The sequence below is a fragment of the Dreissena polymorpha genome, chromosome 4 (assembly GCF_020536995.1).
Source record: "Dreissena polymorpha isolate Duluth1 chromosome 4, UMN_Dpol_1.0, whole genome shotgun sequence".
Lineage (NCBI taxonomy): Eukaryota > Metazoa > Mollusca > Bivalvia > Myida > Dreissenidae > Dreissena > Dreissena polymorpha.
In genome coordinates, this window is record NC_068358.1 from 116,982,680 (window position 1) to 117,004,113 (window position 21,434).

Below are 21,434 nucleotides of genomic sequence, written 5' to 3' on the forward strand. Positions count from 1 at the left end.
TCCAAGATTAGCCTGTGCAGTCTATTGCAGGTGTGTAAGGTATTATCCAAGATTAGCCTGTGTAGTCTATTGCAGGTGTGTCAAGTATTATCCAAGATTAGCCTGTGTAGTCTATTGCAGGTGTGTAAGGTATTATCCAAGATTAGCCTGTGTAGTCTATTGCAGGTGTGTAAGGTATTATCCAAGATTAGCCTGTGCAGTCTATTGCAGGTGTGTAAGGTATTATCCAAGATTAGCCTGTGCAGTCCACGGCTTATTGCAGGTGTGTAAGGTATTATCCAAGATTAGCCTGTGCGGACCACTCAGGCTAATCAGAGACATTGGTTTCCACCAAAACTGGATTTAATGTAGAAGAGACTTCCTTTCAAAGAAAAAGTCCATACAAGTGCAAAATGTTGTCCTACATAAGAGTGTGTGGATTGCACTGGCTAATCTGGGATTGCACTTCACCCGCATTAAGCCTTTCAGTGCTGGAACCGAATTTTGAAGGCCTTTGCAAACAGTTTGGATCCAGATGAGACGCCACAGAACGTGACGTCTCATCTGGATCCAAACTGTTTGCTGTTCTTATAGTATTCTTTGAAAAAAAATCAAAGAAAATGCTAATTTTAGAATTTCAGCAGACGACATTTTTGCAGACGAAAAATTTCCCAGCATGCAAAGGGTTAAGCCCCCAAAGCCCAGCTCCTTATTTCAATAGCTCATGATATGAGAGAGCTCATCATATCTTTAAACAGAGTTATACTGATTGCTGTCAATGCAGATGGGATTTTAATTACTAAACTTACTAAAATTTGCCATAGTAAAATAAATAATAAATTCTCTGGGTACAGTATCAGAGGTTAGTGAAGAGCATTTGCAAATGGTGCTCATAACAACATAAAACCCACACATAAAATTATATTTATTTTAAACTCAGCTAGCTTGGCCATAGGCCTGATTTGATCACTTTTAATCTAACACAAACAACAGAATCATAGGCCTAGATCTGAGTGTTACATCCCGGTGTTAGGTACTGACATCTAGGCTGACATGTGGAGGCACGGTGCCAACACAGCCTGCCGACTGCACGAGATCTCCCAGCACAGCACTCTCACCCAGTGTAAACAGACCAAATGATTATCTTCCTGCATATACATGACCCAGGGGATTGGTAAATGATATGTATAGATAAATAATACAGGGATAGAGAATTGATGGAAGTGGGATGCAATTGCCCTGATCCTGGTGATTGTAAAATTCTCATTTTGAATGGTTTTCGTCAATGAGTTCAATGCTGCACTTGCCCAATGAGTTTTAATTAACACATTTATGCCGAGTGGACTCTCCCATCCTTCTTAATTGGATCAATTTATTTCCAAAATTAGGGATGTCAAGTATATTTATTTCTATAATTAGAATATTTCTTACAGAAATTCCTTTAAGCACACAGCGCAGACCCTGATGAGACACCACATCATGCGGCGTCTCATCTGGGTCTACGCTGTTTGCCAAGGCCTTTTTTCTAGATGCTAGGCATAAATGTGTTAATATAAGCTTCAATTCTGATGAACTTAACTCCTGCTTCCTGATTGGCTTAATATTACACTGGTAAAATTTCAAATAATTTAAACTCATTTTCATATTGAGAACTTTCATTGTCCTGAGAATGTATTGAGAAGAAATATCAAGTTAATTACTGAAAAAATATCATTGTTTAAATCTGATTCATTTGTAACACTGAATTTCAACAGCCTTCAATTCTTTTAAATTAAGGTTCAAGTGCCGTTGTTTTGAGCTTGCCTGTGTTATGGCATGCACTTGTTTACTACAGACCCATGTTTCCAGGAGACACAATTCTGTATCTGGGGTCTGTATTACCCTACTCAGGAAGTGGGCAGCCCCAGGAAGACATATACCAGACTGCAAACATCCCTTAATGTTAAAACACACTTTCACCAGCACCTATATTGCTTTGTTGTTTTAATTCACAAATTTATACTTTGGAAATAGCATGACCTCAAGTACAAAAACACAACCCTAAGTACAGCTCCAGTTTGATTTCTTTCTTAAAGTGAAAGAAACATTAAAATCAATTGTTATTAGGTACATATGAATTATTCTAAATGGACTTAAAATAGACTGACAATTTACATGAACAATGTTGTTTTCTCATTCTCTTCTAAAGAATTTCTCATTTAAATGAAAAAAATAATGGTATATGATACATTGATACCTAAATTATTTGCAAACGTTCATGCATCATGTCCTATTTCAGTCCCTTAAAACAAATGCTTCACATGTGTGAAATTAAAAGAACAAATCCCTTTTCTTTCAATTAACTCAGTTACATTTCCATGGGACAGTTTTCAGCTAACTATTTTGAGAAAGTTCAGAACGACAGTACAGCAGACAAGAACCTTATAAGAGAAAAGTAACAGTGATTTTTTAGCCCAAAATTACAGCCCCTTACAGGCTGTTTCCCAAACTTAAGAGGTAACATTTTACCCCAAAATCTAACAAAATTTCTTCCAAAAAATGATGCAAAATTTTCCAATAAACTCAATAATTGGAATTCATTATACATCAATATAGTTCCATAGCACTTTATAATATAAATTTAAAATGAAGTTAAACATGCACTTATAAACAATTGGAAAACTGTTATTAACTATCATATTAATCATAATTCATGGTGTATCACACTCTTTTTATGCTCCCCCTGTCCGTCCGTGCGTGTATCCGTCCGTCCATGCACAATTTTTGTGCGAGCTATTTCTCAGCAATTAATGACCGGAATTCAATTAAACTTAATGGGAAGCTTCACTACCAAGAGGAGATGTGCATATTATCAGCCGGTTCTTGTTGGATGATTTTTCACAGTGTTATGGCCCTTTGACATTTTCCATTAACTGTACATATAGTGCAATTCTTGTCCGGGCTATTTCTCAGCAACTAATGACCGGAATTCAATGAAGCTTTATGGGAAGCTTAACTACCTTGAGAAGATGGGCATGTTATTTGTGGGTTCTGGTTAGATGATTTATTTAGAGAGATATGGCCCTTTGAAATTTTTAAGTTGCTAAACCATCCATCGTATTATTTTGTCCAAAGTTATGCCCCTCAAGACGTTTCCTTTTATCTGAATATATATTGCAATATTGTGACAAAAAAAACTTTGGGGAGCATCACCCATCTCCGACGGTTTCTTGTTTTCACAATTCAAAAGGCACAGGCTGTAAAAATATAACAAAAACAATTGAAATACAAGCAAATTCATTGAATTGATATCCCCCGCCAATATACTTATGGACACAAAAGTTTTCTGGACTGATGGACAACGCCAACGTTCATCATCCTCTTATCCATATATATATACTCATACCATGTTTCAATGAAATTCGTCAAAGCACTTCAAGATATGGCTCCGGACACACAAAAAAAGCATTTTTTCAAGATACAAAGGGCCATAACTCCTTTGTTATCCAATGGTGTACAATTCCATTTGACGTGCATCATCCTTTTATCCATATATATATACTCATACCAAGTTTCAATGAAATCCGTCAAAGCACTTCCAAGATATGGCTCTGGACACAAAAAAGCAATTTTTTCAAGACACAAAGGGCCATAACTCTGTTATTAACAGATGGTGTACAATGCCATTTGGGGGGCATCATCCTCTTATCTATATATATATATTCATACCAAGTTTCAATGAAATCCGGCAAAGCACTTTCAAGATATGGCTCCGGACACAAAAGTGCCGGCCGGACGGACGGAAAGACGGACAACAACAAAACAATATCCCTTCGCCTATGGCGGGGGATAATTAGTATCATGCATTTGATGTTTGACAAAGACAAATGCATCTTGGCTTGAAGTATATGATTCTTAGTCTCGGACAACTGGGCTTAAGAATGTGTCTAAAGTATTGCCCCAGCTAAGCATGTGCAGTAAGCATGGGCTTATTATGGGGAAAACACTTTCCAACGGGAATGGACTATTTGCTAAGAGAGTTACCTTATAGGAAAAATTCCATAAAAGTGGAAAGTGTCTTCTCTGTTTCGACCAATATGGCAGGACTCTTTAAGCAGATTGATGAAGCCTGGTTCTCCAAGACGGAGGTTCATATGCTTCATTCAACAAACATGTGGATGAGTATTTTTCACTGAGTCGTGTTCTGAGAAAACTGGGCTTAATGCATGTGCGTAAAGTGTCGTCCCAGATTAGCCTATGCAGTCCGCACAGGCTAATCAGGGACGACACTTTCCGCTTTTATGACATTTCTTGTTTAAATTAAGCCTCTTCTTAGCAAAAATTTAGGCGTAAAGTGTCGTCCCTGATTAGCCTGTGCGAAATGCACAGACTAATCTGGGCGACACTTTATACACATGCATTATGCCCAGTTTTCTCAGAACACGACTCCACTATTGGCTCCATTCTCACCTTTTACTGCCATGTATGAGCATATTATTCGCTGCTGTTTCTTGTCCGTTCTGCCTCACCAGCAGGGGGCTCCTGTGGCGCACTTGCTGAACATTGCCATTGTTATAGTCTGCAAGAAAATATGGGGGCTGCGGTGTCTACAATAGTCTCATGGCAATAGAAAATTACATAAAATTGAGGTCACTATTCATTTTAGAAATTCAAAGACTGGGTTTTGTCCTTTCTAAAATAAAACTAAATATGTGAGGTTTATATTTTATTTATTGCAAAATTATCTTTATTCAAAAGGAGATAAGATTTATAATATTACATTTTTAAGTATTGTATTTTTTTGCTACTATGATTAATGTCTGAAATATTCTGTATGCATTTTGTTGCCTCTTTAGCATTGCATGGGGCACTACAGATACAGTCCACTCTCGTTATCTCGGCATCGGATATCTCAATATTCTCGATATGTCGAAGTAAGCTCAATGTCCGAACTTTTTTCCTTCTTTATCTATATAAATAAACATCACATATCTTGATTTTCGTTATGTCGAATAATTCGATATCTCCATATACAATTTTGTCCGGAATCCCGATTTTACATGTATTTACTGTCGTTTATCTCGAAGTGCAAATAACTGTTCCAGTGACGGCAAAAGGTGAGAATTTTTTTCTTTAATACTTCACTGTCCCGCTTCGCCCGGCTGCTACCGATACTGTGCGGTAGGAAATTGATCCGTTAATTGCATCAATGATCACACGTCGTTAGCCATTAACACTTGAGTAAGACCTGTCACTTTAACTGTCACTTTAACATCAATTAACTGCAATTAATACACAGCCTGCCGAAAGGCCAAAAGACTTATTGTTTTTACAAACAACATTCCAAAATGCATTGAGTTATATTTTTGCGTATATAAACCGTCTTAAAAATCCTGTACTAATAATCGATTGAACTTTGAATTTCAAACTTCTTAATGTACATGTACAGTTCAATATTCCGGAACGTGTGTTACGCATGTTCAGATGGAAAAACCTAATCTTGATTCAACGTAAATTGCATCATAACTTTAAACAGCAACATTACCGGATGTTTACTTGACATTAATTTTTTTTTTATAACCGACTGTGTCCATGCAATTATGTAATACTTAAAACGACATTTTAAATAGCAAAATTAATTGTACCTCGTAAAAACACTTATACATCAGGAAGAGAGTATTATGCCACGCGGTGATGGCTTTAGTTAGACCACTAAGCAGGTATTTAGATGTTAAAAACAAGGTAATTTTTCATCTCAATTTTTATTTGAAAACGAGTTATCGGTTATCTCGAATTTTTGTTATCTCAATATTTTTTCTTGATCCCGCCAACTTCAAGATTGAGAGTGGACTGTAAATCTTTTGCTTTTTCTACATTGTAATAAAACGTTTATATAAATACAAAATCTTGGTTAAGGATCATTTGAAGTGTAAAATGCATGATCTGAAAGACACACATTATAACGAATGCTGGGGCTCTACATACCCGTCAGACACTGATCATATTCCTGGGCCTGTAGACCGAAATCGGAGGAGCTTTCCAGGGTGGTCCCATCTACCGTGACCTGAACGGGGTTGTCGGCTAGGTTTGGCGTGGAGGAGGAGTAGGTATCTCCCGAACACACGGAGGAGGGACCGTCTCTACAGTCATCTGTGTTGTCATCCAGAAGGTCCACCATAGATCTGCTGATGTCTGAAAGCCATGGGAAGCGTTAGTGTAGTGCGACCTTGGCCGTTGAGGTAGGGAGACATGTGTTGACAAGACACATAATCATGCATGACATTGTGTACACACCGGTCTTACTGACCTGTGTACTAACGCGAAAGGAATTGTGGGTAGCACTTCCTTTACGAGTGAAAAGTGAAAGCGAATGTAGGTCAGGTAATCGTGCTTCTGATAATTGCTGTCAGTCTTAATAGAGATTCAAAATCACATTTAAACATAATTAAATAACATTTCTTTAAACAACATTCCGTTTTAAACACACAATAAAAACGATTTTTCTTTTATCATTAACATTTTCATTCGTCCGCAGAACTACTTTGGTGGAAGCATGATTCCCCAAACCAGGGGAATGTGATGCCGCTTAGTATAGAGGTGACAATAACTTAGTGATGTCACCATCTATGTATAGAATGCATGCATTATGATTGTCATATAATTTTGAGCAATTGGCATCTGAACATGCTTAATAAATGTGTTTTTCATGAAAAATATTTTAAATTATTACTCTTAGAGTCCAATTTTATGGAAATTGCAGAAAATTCATGTTTTGAAATCTTTTAAATTAAATTTTATTTAATGCTTTATCTGGGTTGGATCTTTTCAAACTAAGTTCACATTCTATGTATGTTAATAATTTAAAGAAGCTTTAAATAACATTATTTGTGCAATTAAAAATTTCAAATATCACTATATAACCATACAAGTCTGTAGTAAAGGGAGGCAATAGGACTACAAATCGATCTTGAAGCTGTGCAGTATAAACTTGATGGTAAAACCTAAGAAAACAGTATCAATAAAATAACCAGCAATTTCAATTTTTAAACAAGATGTGTTTGTGAAACACTATGCACATTAAAAAAGATGTGTTTGTGAAACACTATGTCCCTCCCTCCATATATTTGACCTTGAAGGATAACCTTGTCCTTTCATCACTTAAAATGAGCAGCTCCATGACATACACATGCATGCCAAATATCAAGTTGCTATCTTCAATATTTCAAAAGTTATGGCCAATGTTAAAGTTTGACGCAAACAAACAAACCAATTAACCAACCAACAGACAGGGCAAAAGCAATATGCCCCCAGTATAGACTGGGGGACATAAAAAGGTGTCTTGATGTTTTTAAGCACAAGTGTTTGTACCTGCTTCATCTATGACCGGGAGGGGTGAGTTCCGTGCTGCGACGTCTAGATGGGGACACGACGTGCTGAACCGTGCAAGATTTTCAGCCCTCAAATCCTGCAAGACACACAGGAAAAAGTTAAGTAATCTATATAGTACACTATACAAGCTTTGAAAAAATGTCTGGATTTCAAACAAATCCTGCATATTACACAGATATTATTTTTAAATAACCAGCCTATATCACAGACAATCTTTTTATTTATTATGTGTATTACACAGACTGCTTTCTTAAATTGATTGTTACATGTCTGTCTCAAGAAACATAGAAACCTATTTATATTCGTAATTGCGAACACAAATTAATTCTGCACGTTTCCAATTACACTTATCATTAAAGCTTTTTCAGAATTATTTCTGCAATTAACAATAACTGAATAAAAGCAGATTACACACAGTAAAACAAAAAAACATTTTGTCAAGAATTGTTATTCTGCAAAAGCCATCAATTTGTTTAGTCGGAATAAAGACACAATTATAATATATACTAAGTGACTTTACAGACTTGCTGCATCATTCAAACCACAATTATACTTTAACTTGCACAAACTGAGATGTATTTCACAAAACTGTATGCCAACTCCCCCACAGAACAAAATTGTTCAATGTTTCATGTTAATGAGCACTGGTTTAATGCATGAATCTGGTGCCAAATGTTTCATGGAAAAAATCCTCGGATCAAACCAGATTAATGCACACCTGACAAATCTGAGAAACCCATTGAATTTTCATCTGAATTTATATCAGAGAGATACCTTGAAAAAGTATAGGATTGTTTAAGTTCAATTAAAAAAATTCCTAATGTCATAAACATGCAAAAACCAGAATTCCTCGAGGCTAAAAATAGCGCCTATTACATAACCTGAAATTGTAACTGGTCTGGATTTGAAAGGCAGATGGTATTGCTCTGAGAAAAGGTGAGTTTTTATGTATGTGCTCCACTTACAAATGGACATAAAATAGGCGTAAAAAACATCAGGTGAAAACCGCTGTTCAAAATTAATGAAATATAGTTCACATAAACTTGAATGAAAAGGTATGTTGCATACTGGTTAACAGAACACCTACTTATCAGATATCAGTGTAACATGTGCATCTTTGCAGTAAAAAGGCAGTGTAAACATTCTCCATGGTTTCATAAATATCATATAAAGATGTCTGTCTCCAGGATGTAGTTTGAGGCACTAAATCAATACTGGTACTGCCTTCCAGAAACACATTATGCCTAGGCAAATATACACAGATTCATCACCACACCCAAATGTATCAAATAGCTAGGTTGGTTACTTACAAAACCTGCAAAACTCAAATTGGCATTAAATTTAAAATCAACTCTATATTTTTTCTATCTGTTAAACTTTACAGTTTTTCAAGGCATTTATTTCATGAAACTGTTTGATTACTGAAAACATATATCTCTTAATTTATTGAAAATTTAATATAAACAATAATATATATACATCTCTCAAGCAACCTACAAAACCTACAATACCTCTGATGTGATACTAAAATGCAACTATGTCGAGTCTACTATAGAAATAAATGTTAAACATAGTGTACCAATCTATATAAAACAGTGACTTCAAAAACATACACAAATACTGGAGAGAAATTGTTGCTCTATCAGGGTTCTACAAGCTTATGTTATCACTGGTTCTGGTACATGCAGTTGCCTGATGCCTTCAAGGTGTGTCAGCAGACTTGGAGAAAAATATCGTAAATAAACATAATTGAAGGCTAATCATAACTAGCATAGTCATAGTTGCTTTCTAGTAAATAACCTTCCTTTAAAGAGTGATAAAATGAACCAAATGAATGACAATTGGTGTTCCCACTATCTGAACTAACGTTTTAATCCTATAAACTTAAGTAGTTCTTCTTGAATGCTCTGAGCTTGTACAGCTCAGAGTTCTTCTTGTTAACCCATTTTTTAATGTAAAATTTTTATGTCTCACGTATGTCTATAAAATCGAGTTCAATCAACCTAATACATCGTTACAAACACAATACATGTTTTTACCGATATCAATTGCTAGTGAATTGTGGAGAAATACTCAAAATAAAAACTTTATACAAAAAACCGTTATCAAACCGAAAGCCGAAGTTTTGAATTGACAATTCGATCTATCTTATGGATGTTCCAGAGATAGTCTGTATATTACGATTGGTTTGGTACCTTGACCCTTGAGTGCTACTCTTAGATGTTGCATTCTTTAATGGGGGCCATGAAAGTTATTGGAACTAGATACGTTTCCAATGGACAAGGATGGCCTTACTGTATACATAATAAAAGGAATATGCTTAAACTCCAAGTGTACACTATGACCTTGAAGTTAAGTGACATGGTTACTATACACAAAATGTTGTCTTGACAATATGATAATATGCCTCAATTTGTGTCAAAGGCTACGAGTTGGAAACAAATGGATCACACACAAAATCGCAGACACATGCACACACACACACACAAATACGCACACACAAAGACAGTGGTAACACTATATGCACCTCTGCCATTATCATATTTTGGGCTTAAAAAGAGAATGTTTCTACAAAAGTGAGGTAAAACAGGATTGTGAAATTCCCAAAAATGCACTTGTCGGATGGAACTAGAATAAAGAAGGTTAATCAAGCATGCTCTCTATGCTCTACGGCATTGTTCTATTGTCTTGGCAAGCAGATGACTGGACTTTTAAACCCCTAGAAAATTGTATTGATGTCACTTCAAACAAATGAAGAATCGTCCCAGATAAGCCTGCGCAGTCCACTAAGTCCACCAGCAATAACACTTTCCGCATAGGCTGAATTTTTGTAAGACTTCCTTTAAATTAAAAATTCCATACAAGCAGAAAGTGTTGTCCCAAATTAGCCTATGAAAATTGCACAGGTTAATCTTGGATGATACTTTAAACATGAAGCCAGGTGTACTCAGAGAATGGCTCATATATTAATATATATATAACATATATATTATACAAGAGACAAAATTGTCACAAAACAAGGTTTTCAACTCAAAGTGTGACCTTGACCTTGGAGATATCAACGTAATTCTTTCGCGCGACACACCGTCCAATGATGGTGAACAAATGTGCCGAATTATTTTAAAATCTCACCATGAACGACATAGTTATAATGGCCCGGACAAGCTCATTATGTCCATTTTTTACCTTTTAACTCAAAGTGTGAATTTGACCTTGGAGATATCGACTTAATTCTTTCGCACAACACACCATCCAATGATGGTGAAAAAATTTGCAAAATGATTTAAAAATCTCACAATGAACGACATAGTTATGGCCCGGACAAGCTTGTTCCGCCCGCCCGCCAGCCCACCAGCCCGCCGACATTCGCCAATCTTATAACCAGTTTTTATAACTATACTTTTCCAACCATAATAATTCATCCTACTACTTAAATACTACTTAAATTATGAAAGGTTAAAATTAAAACACAGAAAATAAAGCAACACAAAAAAGTGCGATGACAACAATAAAATAAAGCAATAATATTGTTTGGATATTACAAGTTTTGGGAATAAAATGTTAGGAGAAAGATAAAAATATGACACTTGCTACATATGTACTTTATGAAGCAAAATAAGGTATGAAAAAATATCATTTCACACATAATGGTTGTTAAATTCAACAGCACAATATTAACAACTCATACACTGGCATTTTTAAGTTTTGTCTTATTTACTGCATCACAGGCATTGACAAAAGTTTTCGATCCACTATCTTTAGAGGGTGAGTGGGCCAGATAATCCATCCAACCTGCAGTTTAAATTTGTCCTGCTTTTTTACACTCCAAAAAAATTGTAACAGTATTTTTAACAGTGAAAATATCAATTCAATGTTTACCAGAAAAATCATACACAAATTGAGCGCAGCCATGCAACTGAATTTAATTTTTTTTTTACTAGGTGCCTGTGGCATTATTGAAATTGTCAAAACAAAAGTGTAAATTCTGTGTGTACAGCTTTTTGCTTGTTTACGATTTCTTTTGGTATTGAAGGCTTTTTGTCATTGCATTGATATTCAAGAACAAGGAAAAACAACTCTCACAGGTTGTAAAGTATTTAAAATTACCTGTTTGACCTTAAACTTCATTTGCAAATCTGAATGGACAAGTAAATTCTTTAATGGCTGATGAAAGTCAATAAACTTTTATTATTGTTTTACAAACTTTTACAAACAATTGCCATCACATTGTTAGGTAAATGTTATTTAAAAAAATTGTTTCAAATAAATGAAAACTCTACTTAAATGAATACAATTATTAAATAAGCAAGATTTTAGTGGGAAAATTGCAACTATACATTTATCAAATTATACATAACCCTTACCTTTTTCCTTTTCTTAAACTTGCATGAAAATATAATGACATCTTAATATGATATTGTTAATGAAGTACAAATGGGTAGAAAATATGACTAATCTGTTTGGAAGTATCCTTATTATTTAGCAAGCAACCAGATAAACTCACAATGAACGAAGTTTTACAATTAAAAAATCATCTTAAAAACACACAATCTTTCTGCTAAGTAAGGATATATAAGTTATAGTTGTGCAAATGCACATCACATAAATAGCAAATAAAGAACAAATGCACACTTCATTTAAATTTATATTTTTACCACATATATGTAAACATAATTTCTCTTTAATTCATGCCTCTTATTTCAAACATTGATTAAAACATTATAATTTGAAGTTCATTTCACAACACATTGCAAACACAATTACTATTTCAAATCCAATTATGAAGAAGTGAACAAAGCAAGACAGCAATTCCAGAAAAAAACAAAAAATAACTGAAGCCCTTCATGGAAAAACCATGAATTAACTTAAAAGCCATCTCGGGTCAGCCTCTGAATTCCTCGCAGACTGATCCTGCACACATTGTGTGTAGAGTCAATTTATAGTAATTTAACCCTTTACCACTTAGATACGTATTTTCACGCATTTGTACACCCTGGGAGAGTTAAATTAAATTAAAAACTTTTCTTACTAAATTCAAGTTTTTAAGGCTACATCTCCAAACCATACTGATGAGCAGCAAACAGCATTAAACATGAATAGACTGCCAGTTACTCACAGGCTGTTCTGGTTTTATGCCGTTTGCACATAGCCATTTTCACTTTGCTTCTGAGTGGGAAAGGTTTAAGATGATGCTGGGAACTAACATGTGCAGTTTGCACAGATTGATCAGGAAGGATACTTCAAACCAGTGCATTAAGAAGTTTGTTATGGCCATGTCACAGTTTAGTTGGGGCCTACCTGATCAAGTATTCTCTGCAGTCCTGCAGTCTTCTCATGGATCCTGGCCAGGAGCTGCTCATTCACACCGTGGATCAGCTCAATACTGCCTTCTGAAACATGAACACATGTGAATCAGCACAATACTGCCTTCTGAAACATGAACACATGTGGATCAGCTCAATGCTGCTTTCTGAAACATGAACACATGTGAATCTGCTCAATGCTGCCTTCTGAAACATGAACACATGTGAATCTGCTCAATACTGCCTTCTTAAACATGAACACACCGTGAATCAGCTCAATACTGCCTTCTGAAACATGAACACATGTGGATCAGCTCAATACTGCCTTCTGAAACATGAACACATGTGAATCAGCTCAATACTGCCTTCTGAAACATGAACACATGTGGATCAGCTCAATGCTGCCTTTTGAAACATGAACACATGTGAATCTGCTCAATGCTGCCTTCTGAAACATGAAAACACCGTGAATCAGCTCAATACTGCCTTGTGAAACATGAACACACCGTGAATCAGCTCAATACTGCCTTCTGAAACATGAACACATGTTGATCAGCTCAATTCTGCCTTCTGAAACATGAACACATCTGAATCAGCTCAATACTGCCTTCTGAAACACATGTGAATCAGCTCAATTCTGCCTTCTGAAACATTAACACGTGTGGATCACCTCAATACTGCCTTCTGAAACATGAACACATCTGAATCAGCCCAATACTGCCTTCTGAAACATGAACACATGTGAATCAGCTCAATACTGCCTTCTGAAACATGAACACATCTGAATCAGCTCAATACTGCCTTCTGAAACATGAACACATGTGAATCAGCTCAATACTGCCTTCTGAAACATGAACACATCTGAATCAGCCCATTACTGCCTTCTGAAACATGAACACATGTGAATCGGCTCAATACTGCCTTCTGAAACATGAACACATCTGAATCAGCTCAATACTGCCTTCTGAAACATGAACACATGTGAATCAGCTCAATACTGCCTTCTGAAACATGAACAAACTGTGAATCAGCACAATACTGCCTTCTGAAACATGAAAACACCATACTAGAATTGTTATACTAAAATATCAACTGTTTTGTGTGTGTGTGTTTGAGTCAGGAAGTGAGTGAGTGAACGAGCGAGCGAGCGTGGGTGCATTCATGTGTGTGTGTGCGTGTGTCTGTGTGCGTGTGAAGTTGGTATAATGCTGAATTATAGCTGCAGCTTTAAGCTGTTTTAAACTTTTAATTCAATATATTGAATTTATATATTGTCTTATAATTATTAAAGGGGCCTTTTCACGTTTTGGTAAATAGACAAAATTTTTAAAAGTTGTTTCAGATTCGCAAATTTTCGATTTAGTTATGATATTTGTGAGGAAACAATAATACTGCACATTTACCATGCTCTAATGTAGCCATTATATGCATCTTTTGACGATTTAAAAACCTGAAAATTATAAAGCTTGCAATGTGAAACTTAATTGAATAATTTGGAGAGTTCTGTTGTTGTCATTATATTTTGTGAAACTACGAGGATTACTTAAAATAGTATAAAATACATTGTGCATTGCATGTGGAAGGATGGTCGAAAGGTCTAAGTGGGAGACTTTTTACGCCAGGACTCCAAGGGTAAGTGGTTCGAGTCCTGTTGAGGGTTACCTTTTTTCTTTTTTTAATGTTATTCTTGATTTTAACTGGAGCTTTTTACAGCAAATGTTTACATTTATCAATAGAAAGCATTTAATGACAAACTTCAAAACATGCCAACATCTGTGAAATGGCCCCTTTAAGAGGGGATATCAGAATAAGAAGAGGAAAACACCCATCTGTTCAGCAAGGTCATCATCAACCAAACTCACGTGTGTGTTGGTACCTAGCCCATGACGCCCAGTTTAGAATATCAACTGTTTTCAATTATGCACAAATTAAAATACGAATGGTTACAAAGATTTGTGACGAGAGTTCTAAATTTGACTACAACTTATTTAAACCAAAGATCCTTATAAAGCATGCCATTAGGATAATTGGAAATGTTTATTTCACATTTAAAAAGCTTTCTCAAAGCTTGTATATGAAACACGTTTATATTCATTTACAAAAATTGTTGGCGGAACATGAACATTGACCAATTGCAGTCCACAGAGATGTGTTGAATGATGAAAACATATGAGCTACGGAACATGAACATTGACCAATTGCAGTCCACAGAGATGTGTTGAATGGTGAAAACATATGAGCTACGGAACATGAACATTGACCAATTGCAGTCCACAGAGATGTGTTGAATGGTGAAAACATATGAGCTGCATTCTGGGTAAAACAGGCTTTCTATGTGGATAAAATTTCATTCCTGATTAGCATAGGCAGACTTTTCAATTTTATGGAAATTTTTGTTCACTTCTAAATGAAATCTGTGTCTTGACAGAAAGTGACTACCCTGATTAGCCTGTGCAGATGATACCCTATGGCATGGCTCATTTTTATTTTTTCTATTGCTTATGTAACAGCTATGATTTAACCCTTTACCACTTAGAGACGCATTTTCATGCATTTGTAGTCCCTTAGAAAGTTAAATTTAATTAAAGATCTTTCTTTCTAGATTCAAGTTTTTTAGGATCCCTTACAGAAATGAAAAGGAAGCGGCTGACTAGCCGCTAGGTAGCGGCTACCTAGCCGCTACCTAAAAAGGTAGCCGAAACGGGTATCCTGGAGGTAGCGAAAGTCAGCCAGTAGCGGCTAGGTTGCGGCTGAGTAGCCAAAACCTATAGCCGGTACTGGCTACCATAGCCGCTAGCGGCTACTGTAGCCAAAAGGTAGCCAGAAGCAGAAAACAGTGAAATATTTCCATTAATTTGACAAATTGTCAGCCGCTAGCGGCAACTGTAGCCAAAAAAGTAGCCGAAAACAAAACTTTGATACAATAACCTATATTAAATGAACAAATTGTCAGCCGCTAGCGGAAACTGTAGCCAAAAAGTAGCCGAAAATGTTACTTGTGTAAAATAACTTATATTAAATGAACAAAGTGTCAGACACTTGTGGCAACTGTAGTTTAAAAGTAGCAGCACAGTGTGATCTTTATCTGCAATCCAAATGTGACCTTGACCTGGGAGATATGGGTCTGGGTGTTTCGCATGGCATGTACTCTCATTATGGTGGAATTTGTTAAAAAAAAAATCCCTTGATAAATGAAAGAGTTGTGGACCAAACAAAAAACTCCTGTAACACCCTAAAACACAGTATTATGTGAAGTTGGAACAAGACATCAATTTGAGAATAAATTGTGTTTTTTTAACTGTGCATAATATGCACTTTTACATGTTGTATTTATTTAGTTAGACACATTATAATAAAAAAAGATACTTGCATATAATATAGCATCATTTAAATTGATTTTAATACAAAACTTGATTTTTTAATTTAATCCTCATGAAATAAAACAGTGTCCATGCGGCGCATGAACACGGTTTTAAAATACAGTTAAAATTATAAAAATACAATCATTTTTAATGAAAAAGTCATGAAAAAAAACAAAAATAAATTCAGATCATAAAATGAATAGTTTTGTTTGAGAAAATCACCAAAAATATGTCCATTCCCAGTTTGATGTCTTATTCCAAATTCACATAATACAGTGTTCTATGTTGATATGTGACCCCCAAGCATTACCTTGACCTTCGAGATTTGCATGACATGTCGTCTTATTATAGTGAATATTTGTGCCAAGTATTTTCAGAATCCCTTGAGGAATAAACGAGTAATGAACCAGACATTAAATATAGCCTTTAACATACCATGTTGACCTTTAACCTCCAAGTGTGACCTTAAATTTGAACATGGGAGGTCTGGGTGTTTTACATGACACATCGTCTTATTATGGTGAAATGTGTGCCATGTTATTTCAAATGAAAGAGGTGTGACCGGACATGAAATATCCAGACTATGCTTACCTTTGACCTCCAAGAGTGACCTTGACCTTGGAGATAAGGATTCAAGTTTTTGCATGACATGTCGTCACATTATGAACATTTATGCCAAGTATTTTCAAAATCTTTTAATGAATGAAGGAGTTATTGACCGGACACAGTTTGATGGACGGACGGACATACAGATGGAGCCATTACTATGTCTCGTTTTTTCTCCTAAAAGACAGGGAGACAATTATAATTCAATAGCAGCCAGATAATTGTGGGGGCAATGTGTTTCTAAACCTTGACCTTTTAAGGTTCATCAACATATGACTGTTCAATATTGCAGTAAGAAATGCCTTCATTGTCCTGTTTTCTAAGAGGAGCGGAAAGGCAGTGTCAAGGTTTTGAGACGATAGTGAATGACGCACAGGCTACGTCAATACTTTTGGTTTTCCTCTGAAAATTGTCAGGCTAAAAACATCAGAAAAGCCAGTTGCTACAATATATTTTTTTATGTACAAATATTATATTGATTCTACAAAGACATGATAGAGAAACAGCATCTAAAAGTGTCAACGTCAGAAATACACAATAGAAAATGAACACAGAGCTTTCACAATAGCTTACTATATTTAACTTTGCGGGAGTGAAATAAAGTCAAATAGATATACATTTTGTTCATTATACATTAACGGGGACAGGTAATTACACTTTCAAGTTGATGTAATTTTGTTTGCGTACCAATGTTGGCTGATTTTTTTGCTTATTATTGTGCGTATTTATTGAACATGCCAAATTTGAAAGTGTTTTCAACTTTTTCAACTCTGTTTTGGTATATTTACATGGTTTGTGTTAGTTTTAGAAGTTGAAACTTGGTCAGCAAAACTGTGACCTAGGGAATTGGAATGCATCATAAGAAAAAAAATCAATTTCAATAATTCTTTTTGTCATTTTCTGGTCATTTTGAAGACCTGCCCTTTAACATTGTATTTGTTACAACACTTTGAATAAGATGATAAGAGAATTAAATAATAAATAACACTCAGAACTGTAATTTATGAGTTTGAACATACATATAATTCAAATGAGATTCTATCTGATCTTCTGTTAATTAACAGACAAGAATTACATGACTGTATTGACACAACATCTACTTTTTCATCTCATGGCAGCAAATTAACAAATCTAGGCTTCAAGGCTATTGTTAATCAGTCTCTAAGCGATTGGGTGGTTCACACACAAAAGTCACTGCCTCATCATCTTTAGGTACCACAATATTTACACAAATTCCTAGTAAATTGTTCAAGTCTACCACATCTATTTTGTCAGTAGGTTTTATCTTGTGTATATGAGGCACTGTTATTGCAAGAGTGTTTGGAATTGATAAATCCGACAGTATGCCTGAATTAGATTCAGCAACTCGAACTAAAGCAAAATAATGTATCACCTTGTTATTTTTTTCATGTGTCACAAAGCGTTCAATGTATCCAAACTTAATTAAGCAGCTTTTTGCACAAAAGTATTTAACAGTAAAACTGTTGCGCTTCACAACTCGTGTATAGTCTTTAGAATGATACAATTCCCCACGCAATAAAACACGGCTATAAAAAGTTAAGTTCGGAACATCAAAATGGATCATTTCTATCAGCATATGCATCAATCCATCAGCTAAATGCCGTTGGTATCCCTTGCCCAGAAATTGCACATGAAAAGTTGAAATATGCTTCGAGATCTTTGCTGGTAACAGTTTTTGTGCTGCAGATTTGAAATGTTCAGGTATTTTATCAATTAGTGTTGGAAGAGTTTGAATTATATTGACAGAACTCAAAATTTGTAAATCCACATTTTGTGTTCCATGAAATAATTTGGTAATATCTCCATTTGCTGTTTCAAAATAAAAACACGAATATGCCCAAAGAGGACCTAGCTGCCGAACACAGTCTGGTAAATGTAGAAGCTGATGAATATTCAGAGTCATATATCTGCCCCCATACAATGGTTGAAATGTCATCACAAAGTACATCAACAACTGTTGAGATCTAACTATATCATTTGGTGTGACAGAAGATCCACAGAGCAAAAACACTGCTTCAACAAAACAGGCATAATGGAGATAAAAACTTTCACCCAACAACCCGTGTAATAATGGCAAGGAATAAAAAAACAACCAGGATCTTAATTCCGAAGCCTTCCAATACTTGAAATGTGAGGTTATCGATCTTGGGATCCTTGTCACAAAAGAAGGTGGCTTGATGCTAAGGAGTTTCTTATCAACTGCTTCTGAGTGGCATGAAATGGAAAAGTCCTGTTTACTTAGAGAAGTGGAAAACCAAAGCTTTATCAATAATTTTGTAACTCCCAAAAGAACACCATGCATATAGTCAATGCTTGAACTTTTAACAAAATCATAGTATTTAAATGTCATAAAAAAAGAGGGTCCCTTAATTCCATGAACAGTCTGTTTGGTGTTTACTGCTTCAATTGCATCCCTTTGACACATTTCAGGAGTTCTGTTGTTTCCAAATCCGAATAGTTTCTCTTTTTCATATGGGAAGACATGTACTGACCCTCCTCCTGGTGTTTTAAATGTCTCTCCTTTATTGCAGCACTGTAAACACGAAAATGCTCCATTGAACTGGTTCATATTCAGTAATGTGCTCTTGGCTGGAAGGTCAGCTGTTGAACATATTAAGAAAGCTTTACATAAAATATCATTTCCACAAACAGTTATATTCAAGCCTTCATCCTCAAGTTTCTTTAAATTGCTATGGATCGGTCGAAAGAATGTACCCATGAAAGGTTTTCCGTCCCCAAACCACAACCCGGCAAATAGCATGTTTTCACTTTGGCGTCGATATTTGAAAGGAAGTTCGTTAATCATAAGGAACACTGGCCAAATAGAAAATTTTGAACTTTTAAACAATGGTACGCCATCCGTGTTGAGCGTGAATGATATATTGTAGGGAAAACTATCAGAAAGAACTCCGCCTTTGCTTGACAATTTTTTGTATAATTCGCCGTCATAAATATCTTCTAAGTTGCTGGGTTTTTTCTTCTTCCTTTGAAATCGGTGTTTTAGTAGTTCTGCGAAATTAGGTCTGTTGAAGAAATTTAGCAGCTGTGATTCTAGAGGCACCTCTATGAAATATGATTTTGATTTTGAGTCTTTAATGCTTTTCCCACATAAGGTATTTGTGCACAGTTGATCGTTTTCATTAACACAAGTTAAACAATGTATACAAAAGTAATGTTTCACCAATGGTGATTTGAACCCTGCAAAGTGCTTTTTAAAGTGAAACAAACTTTTCAGTCCTGGATGTTCTTCTGCACAATGCAGACCAATGAGGACTAGCAGATCACTCAGTTGACTCCCAGATATTTCATGGGTAATGGTGTACAGAAGAATAAGTAGAAGGCTGGTTCCTACAGTCATACTGTGACCACTATAAATTGGTCTGTCTTCCAAAGGCACATCTTCTGTTGATGTATGAGTATTATCCTCGAAGTCAAAAGAGTCTCCTATCTCACAGTCAGACCCTTCATTATCTGACAGGAGTTCTGTATCCTCGCAGATTTCTGGCACTTCATCAATTATTTCATTATACGCATTAACTTCTTCCAATAATTCTTTAATAGTCTTTCCAAAGTCCAAATTCTTTTCACAATTAGAATCTTCGGCAAGTTTCTCATGTTGATGAACATTTGACTGCTCACATACTTGAGAACTTGTACTGGGCTCAGCTTCAATATTTGTGTTTGTATTTTGTAGGATTACATGCTCAGAATCGAAGGGAGTTGGCACAGTTCTAGTTGAATAAGGTGTCAGCTTTATTTTTCTGTTGTATCTCTTTGGGCGAACAGATGTGTATTTCTTCTCTGAAAGAAAACAAAGAAATTTTTGAAGAAAAAAATCACAAAAAAGCAAGAACAAAATTATAACTTGTATTCATATCAAAAACATGTTTCACGTCTTTGATATATATATAAATAATTTTAAGGAGGGTAAGTGTTGACCAAATCGGGTACAAGTTGACTAGTGGGGGTACGTGTTGACCAAAAATCGGGTACGAGTTAACCAAATTGGGTACAAGTTGACTGAAGGTACGAGTTGACTAGCTTTGTTACTGTGCATTTCAATAAAATATCTTGCGAATTACTTAAACAAGAACGTTTTAAAATAGGTATATGCTATATTATAAAATTATCTTCAAGCTTCTTTGTCAGCGTTGACATACGTCGGTGCATGCTGATGTTATGTGTTGAAGAACACTGAAATATGGCCATTACATTAATTGCCAAATGTGTAGCGCGTCTAAATTTAAATCCTTGGCGTGTGGCCAGTGAGGGAGGGGTGTGTAAACAAACGGCAAAGCTATTATTTCCTTAAAAAAAATAAAGGAAGTAAATTAACAAACCTTCAGACCCGTCTTCTCCTTGCATTTTGATATTTATTTGTTATAGAAGTCTAGGCGTATATGGTATGGCTAGCGAAATTAGTTTGCTTGTAAAAATATTCTATTTTCGATTTGTCTTCTTTGTTTGTTTTTCCAAGCGCTTGATGATGGGCGCTTTGAAATCTATTGGCCAATCAAAATCACCGAAAGCGTTACCAGAAAATTTCCGGTGCTATTTTTTTAAGTTTAACACTTTTTAGAATAATAAATGATTTTATTTCAATATATAAGTTCATAATCCGGCTAATAAGAGCTCTAAAAAGTAGTTTTACAGTCGCATTCCTTGTGTTTTTTATTTGACTGGTTTAAAACCTGAGATCAAAGACCGTCATTTGGTAAGACATTTTTAATGAACCAGTCACCGGAAATGAAAATTGAATAGGCGGAATTTGTCACTCTGGATCACAATCGCACAT

The 21,434-nt window shown here is 35.5% G+C and overlaps 2 protein-coding genes across 6 annotated transcripts in view; both read right to left on the minus strand.

Annotated features, from left to right (window-relative positions):
• The window catches only part of LOC127880245 (uncharacterized), a 189,004-nt gene that overhangs the window by 79,662 nt on the left and 87,908 nt on the right, over positions 1-21,434 (minus strand). For 4 of the 5 annotated variants that reach the window (XM_052427555.1, XM_052427556.1, XM_052427559.1 and 1 more), the window contains exons 9-13: positions 12,646-12,737; positions 11,712-11,729; positions 7,327-7,423; positions 5,944-6,150; positions 4,429-4,537 (exon numbers count right to left, since the gene is read on the minus strand). In XM_052427555.1, the coding sequence (XP_052283515.1) occupies positions 4,429-4,537; positions 5,944-6,150; positions 7,327-7,423; positions 11,712-11,729; positions 12,646-12,737 (523 nt within the window). The remainder of the gene's footprint in view (positions 1-4,428; positions 4,538-5,943; positions 6,151-7,326; positions 7,424-11,711; positions 11,730-12,645; positions 12,738-21,434) is intronic. The other variant, XM_052427558.1, reaches the window with a different exon arrangement.
• On the minus strand, positions 17,058-21,140 carry LOC127880246 (uncharacterized). The gene is made up of 2 exons (XM_052427561.1): positions 20,980-21,140; positions 17,058-20,440 (listed from the first exon to the last, which is right to left on the minus strand). Exons 1-2 carry the CDS (start codon positions 21,002-21,004, stop codon positions 17,769-17,771), a joined length of 2,697 nt encoding a protein of 898 aa, XP_052283521.1. The 5' UTR covers positions 21,005-21,140; the 3' UTR covers positions 17,058-17,768.

Coding starts and splice junctions, on each gene's coding strand:
- LOC127880246 (XM_052427561.1), bottom strand. CDS start 21,004: ATGCAAGGAGAAGACGGGTCTGAAG. Junction 20,441..20,979: donor AGGAGAAGACGGGTCTGAAG/GTTTGTTAATTT, acceptor GTTTTCTTTCAG/AGAAGAAATACACATCTGTT.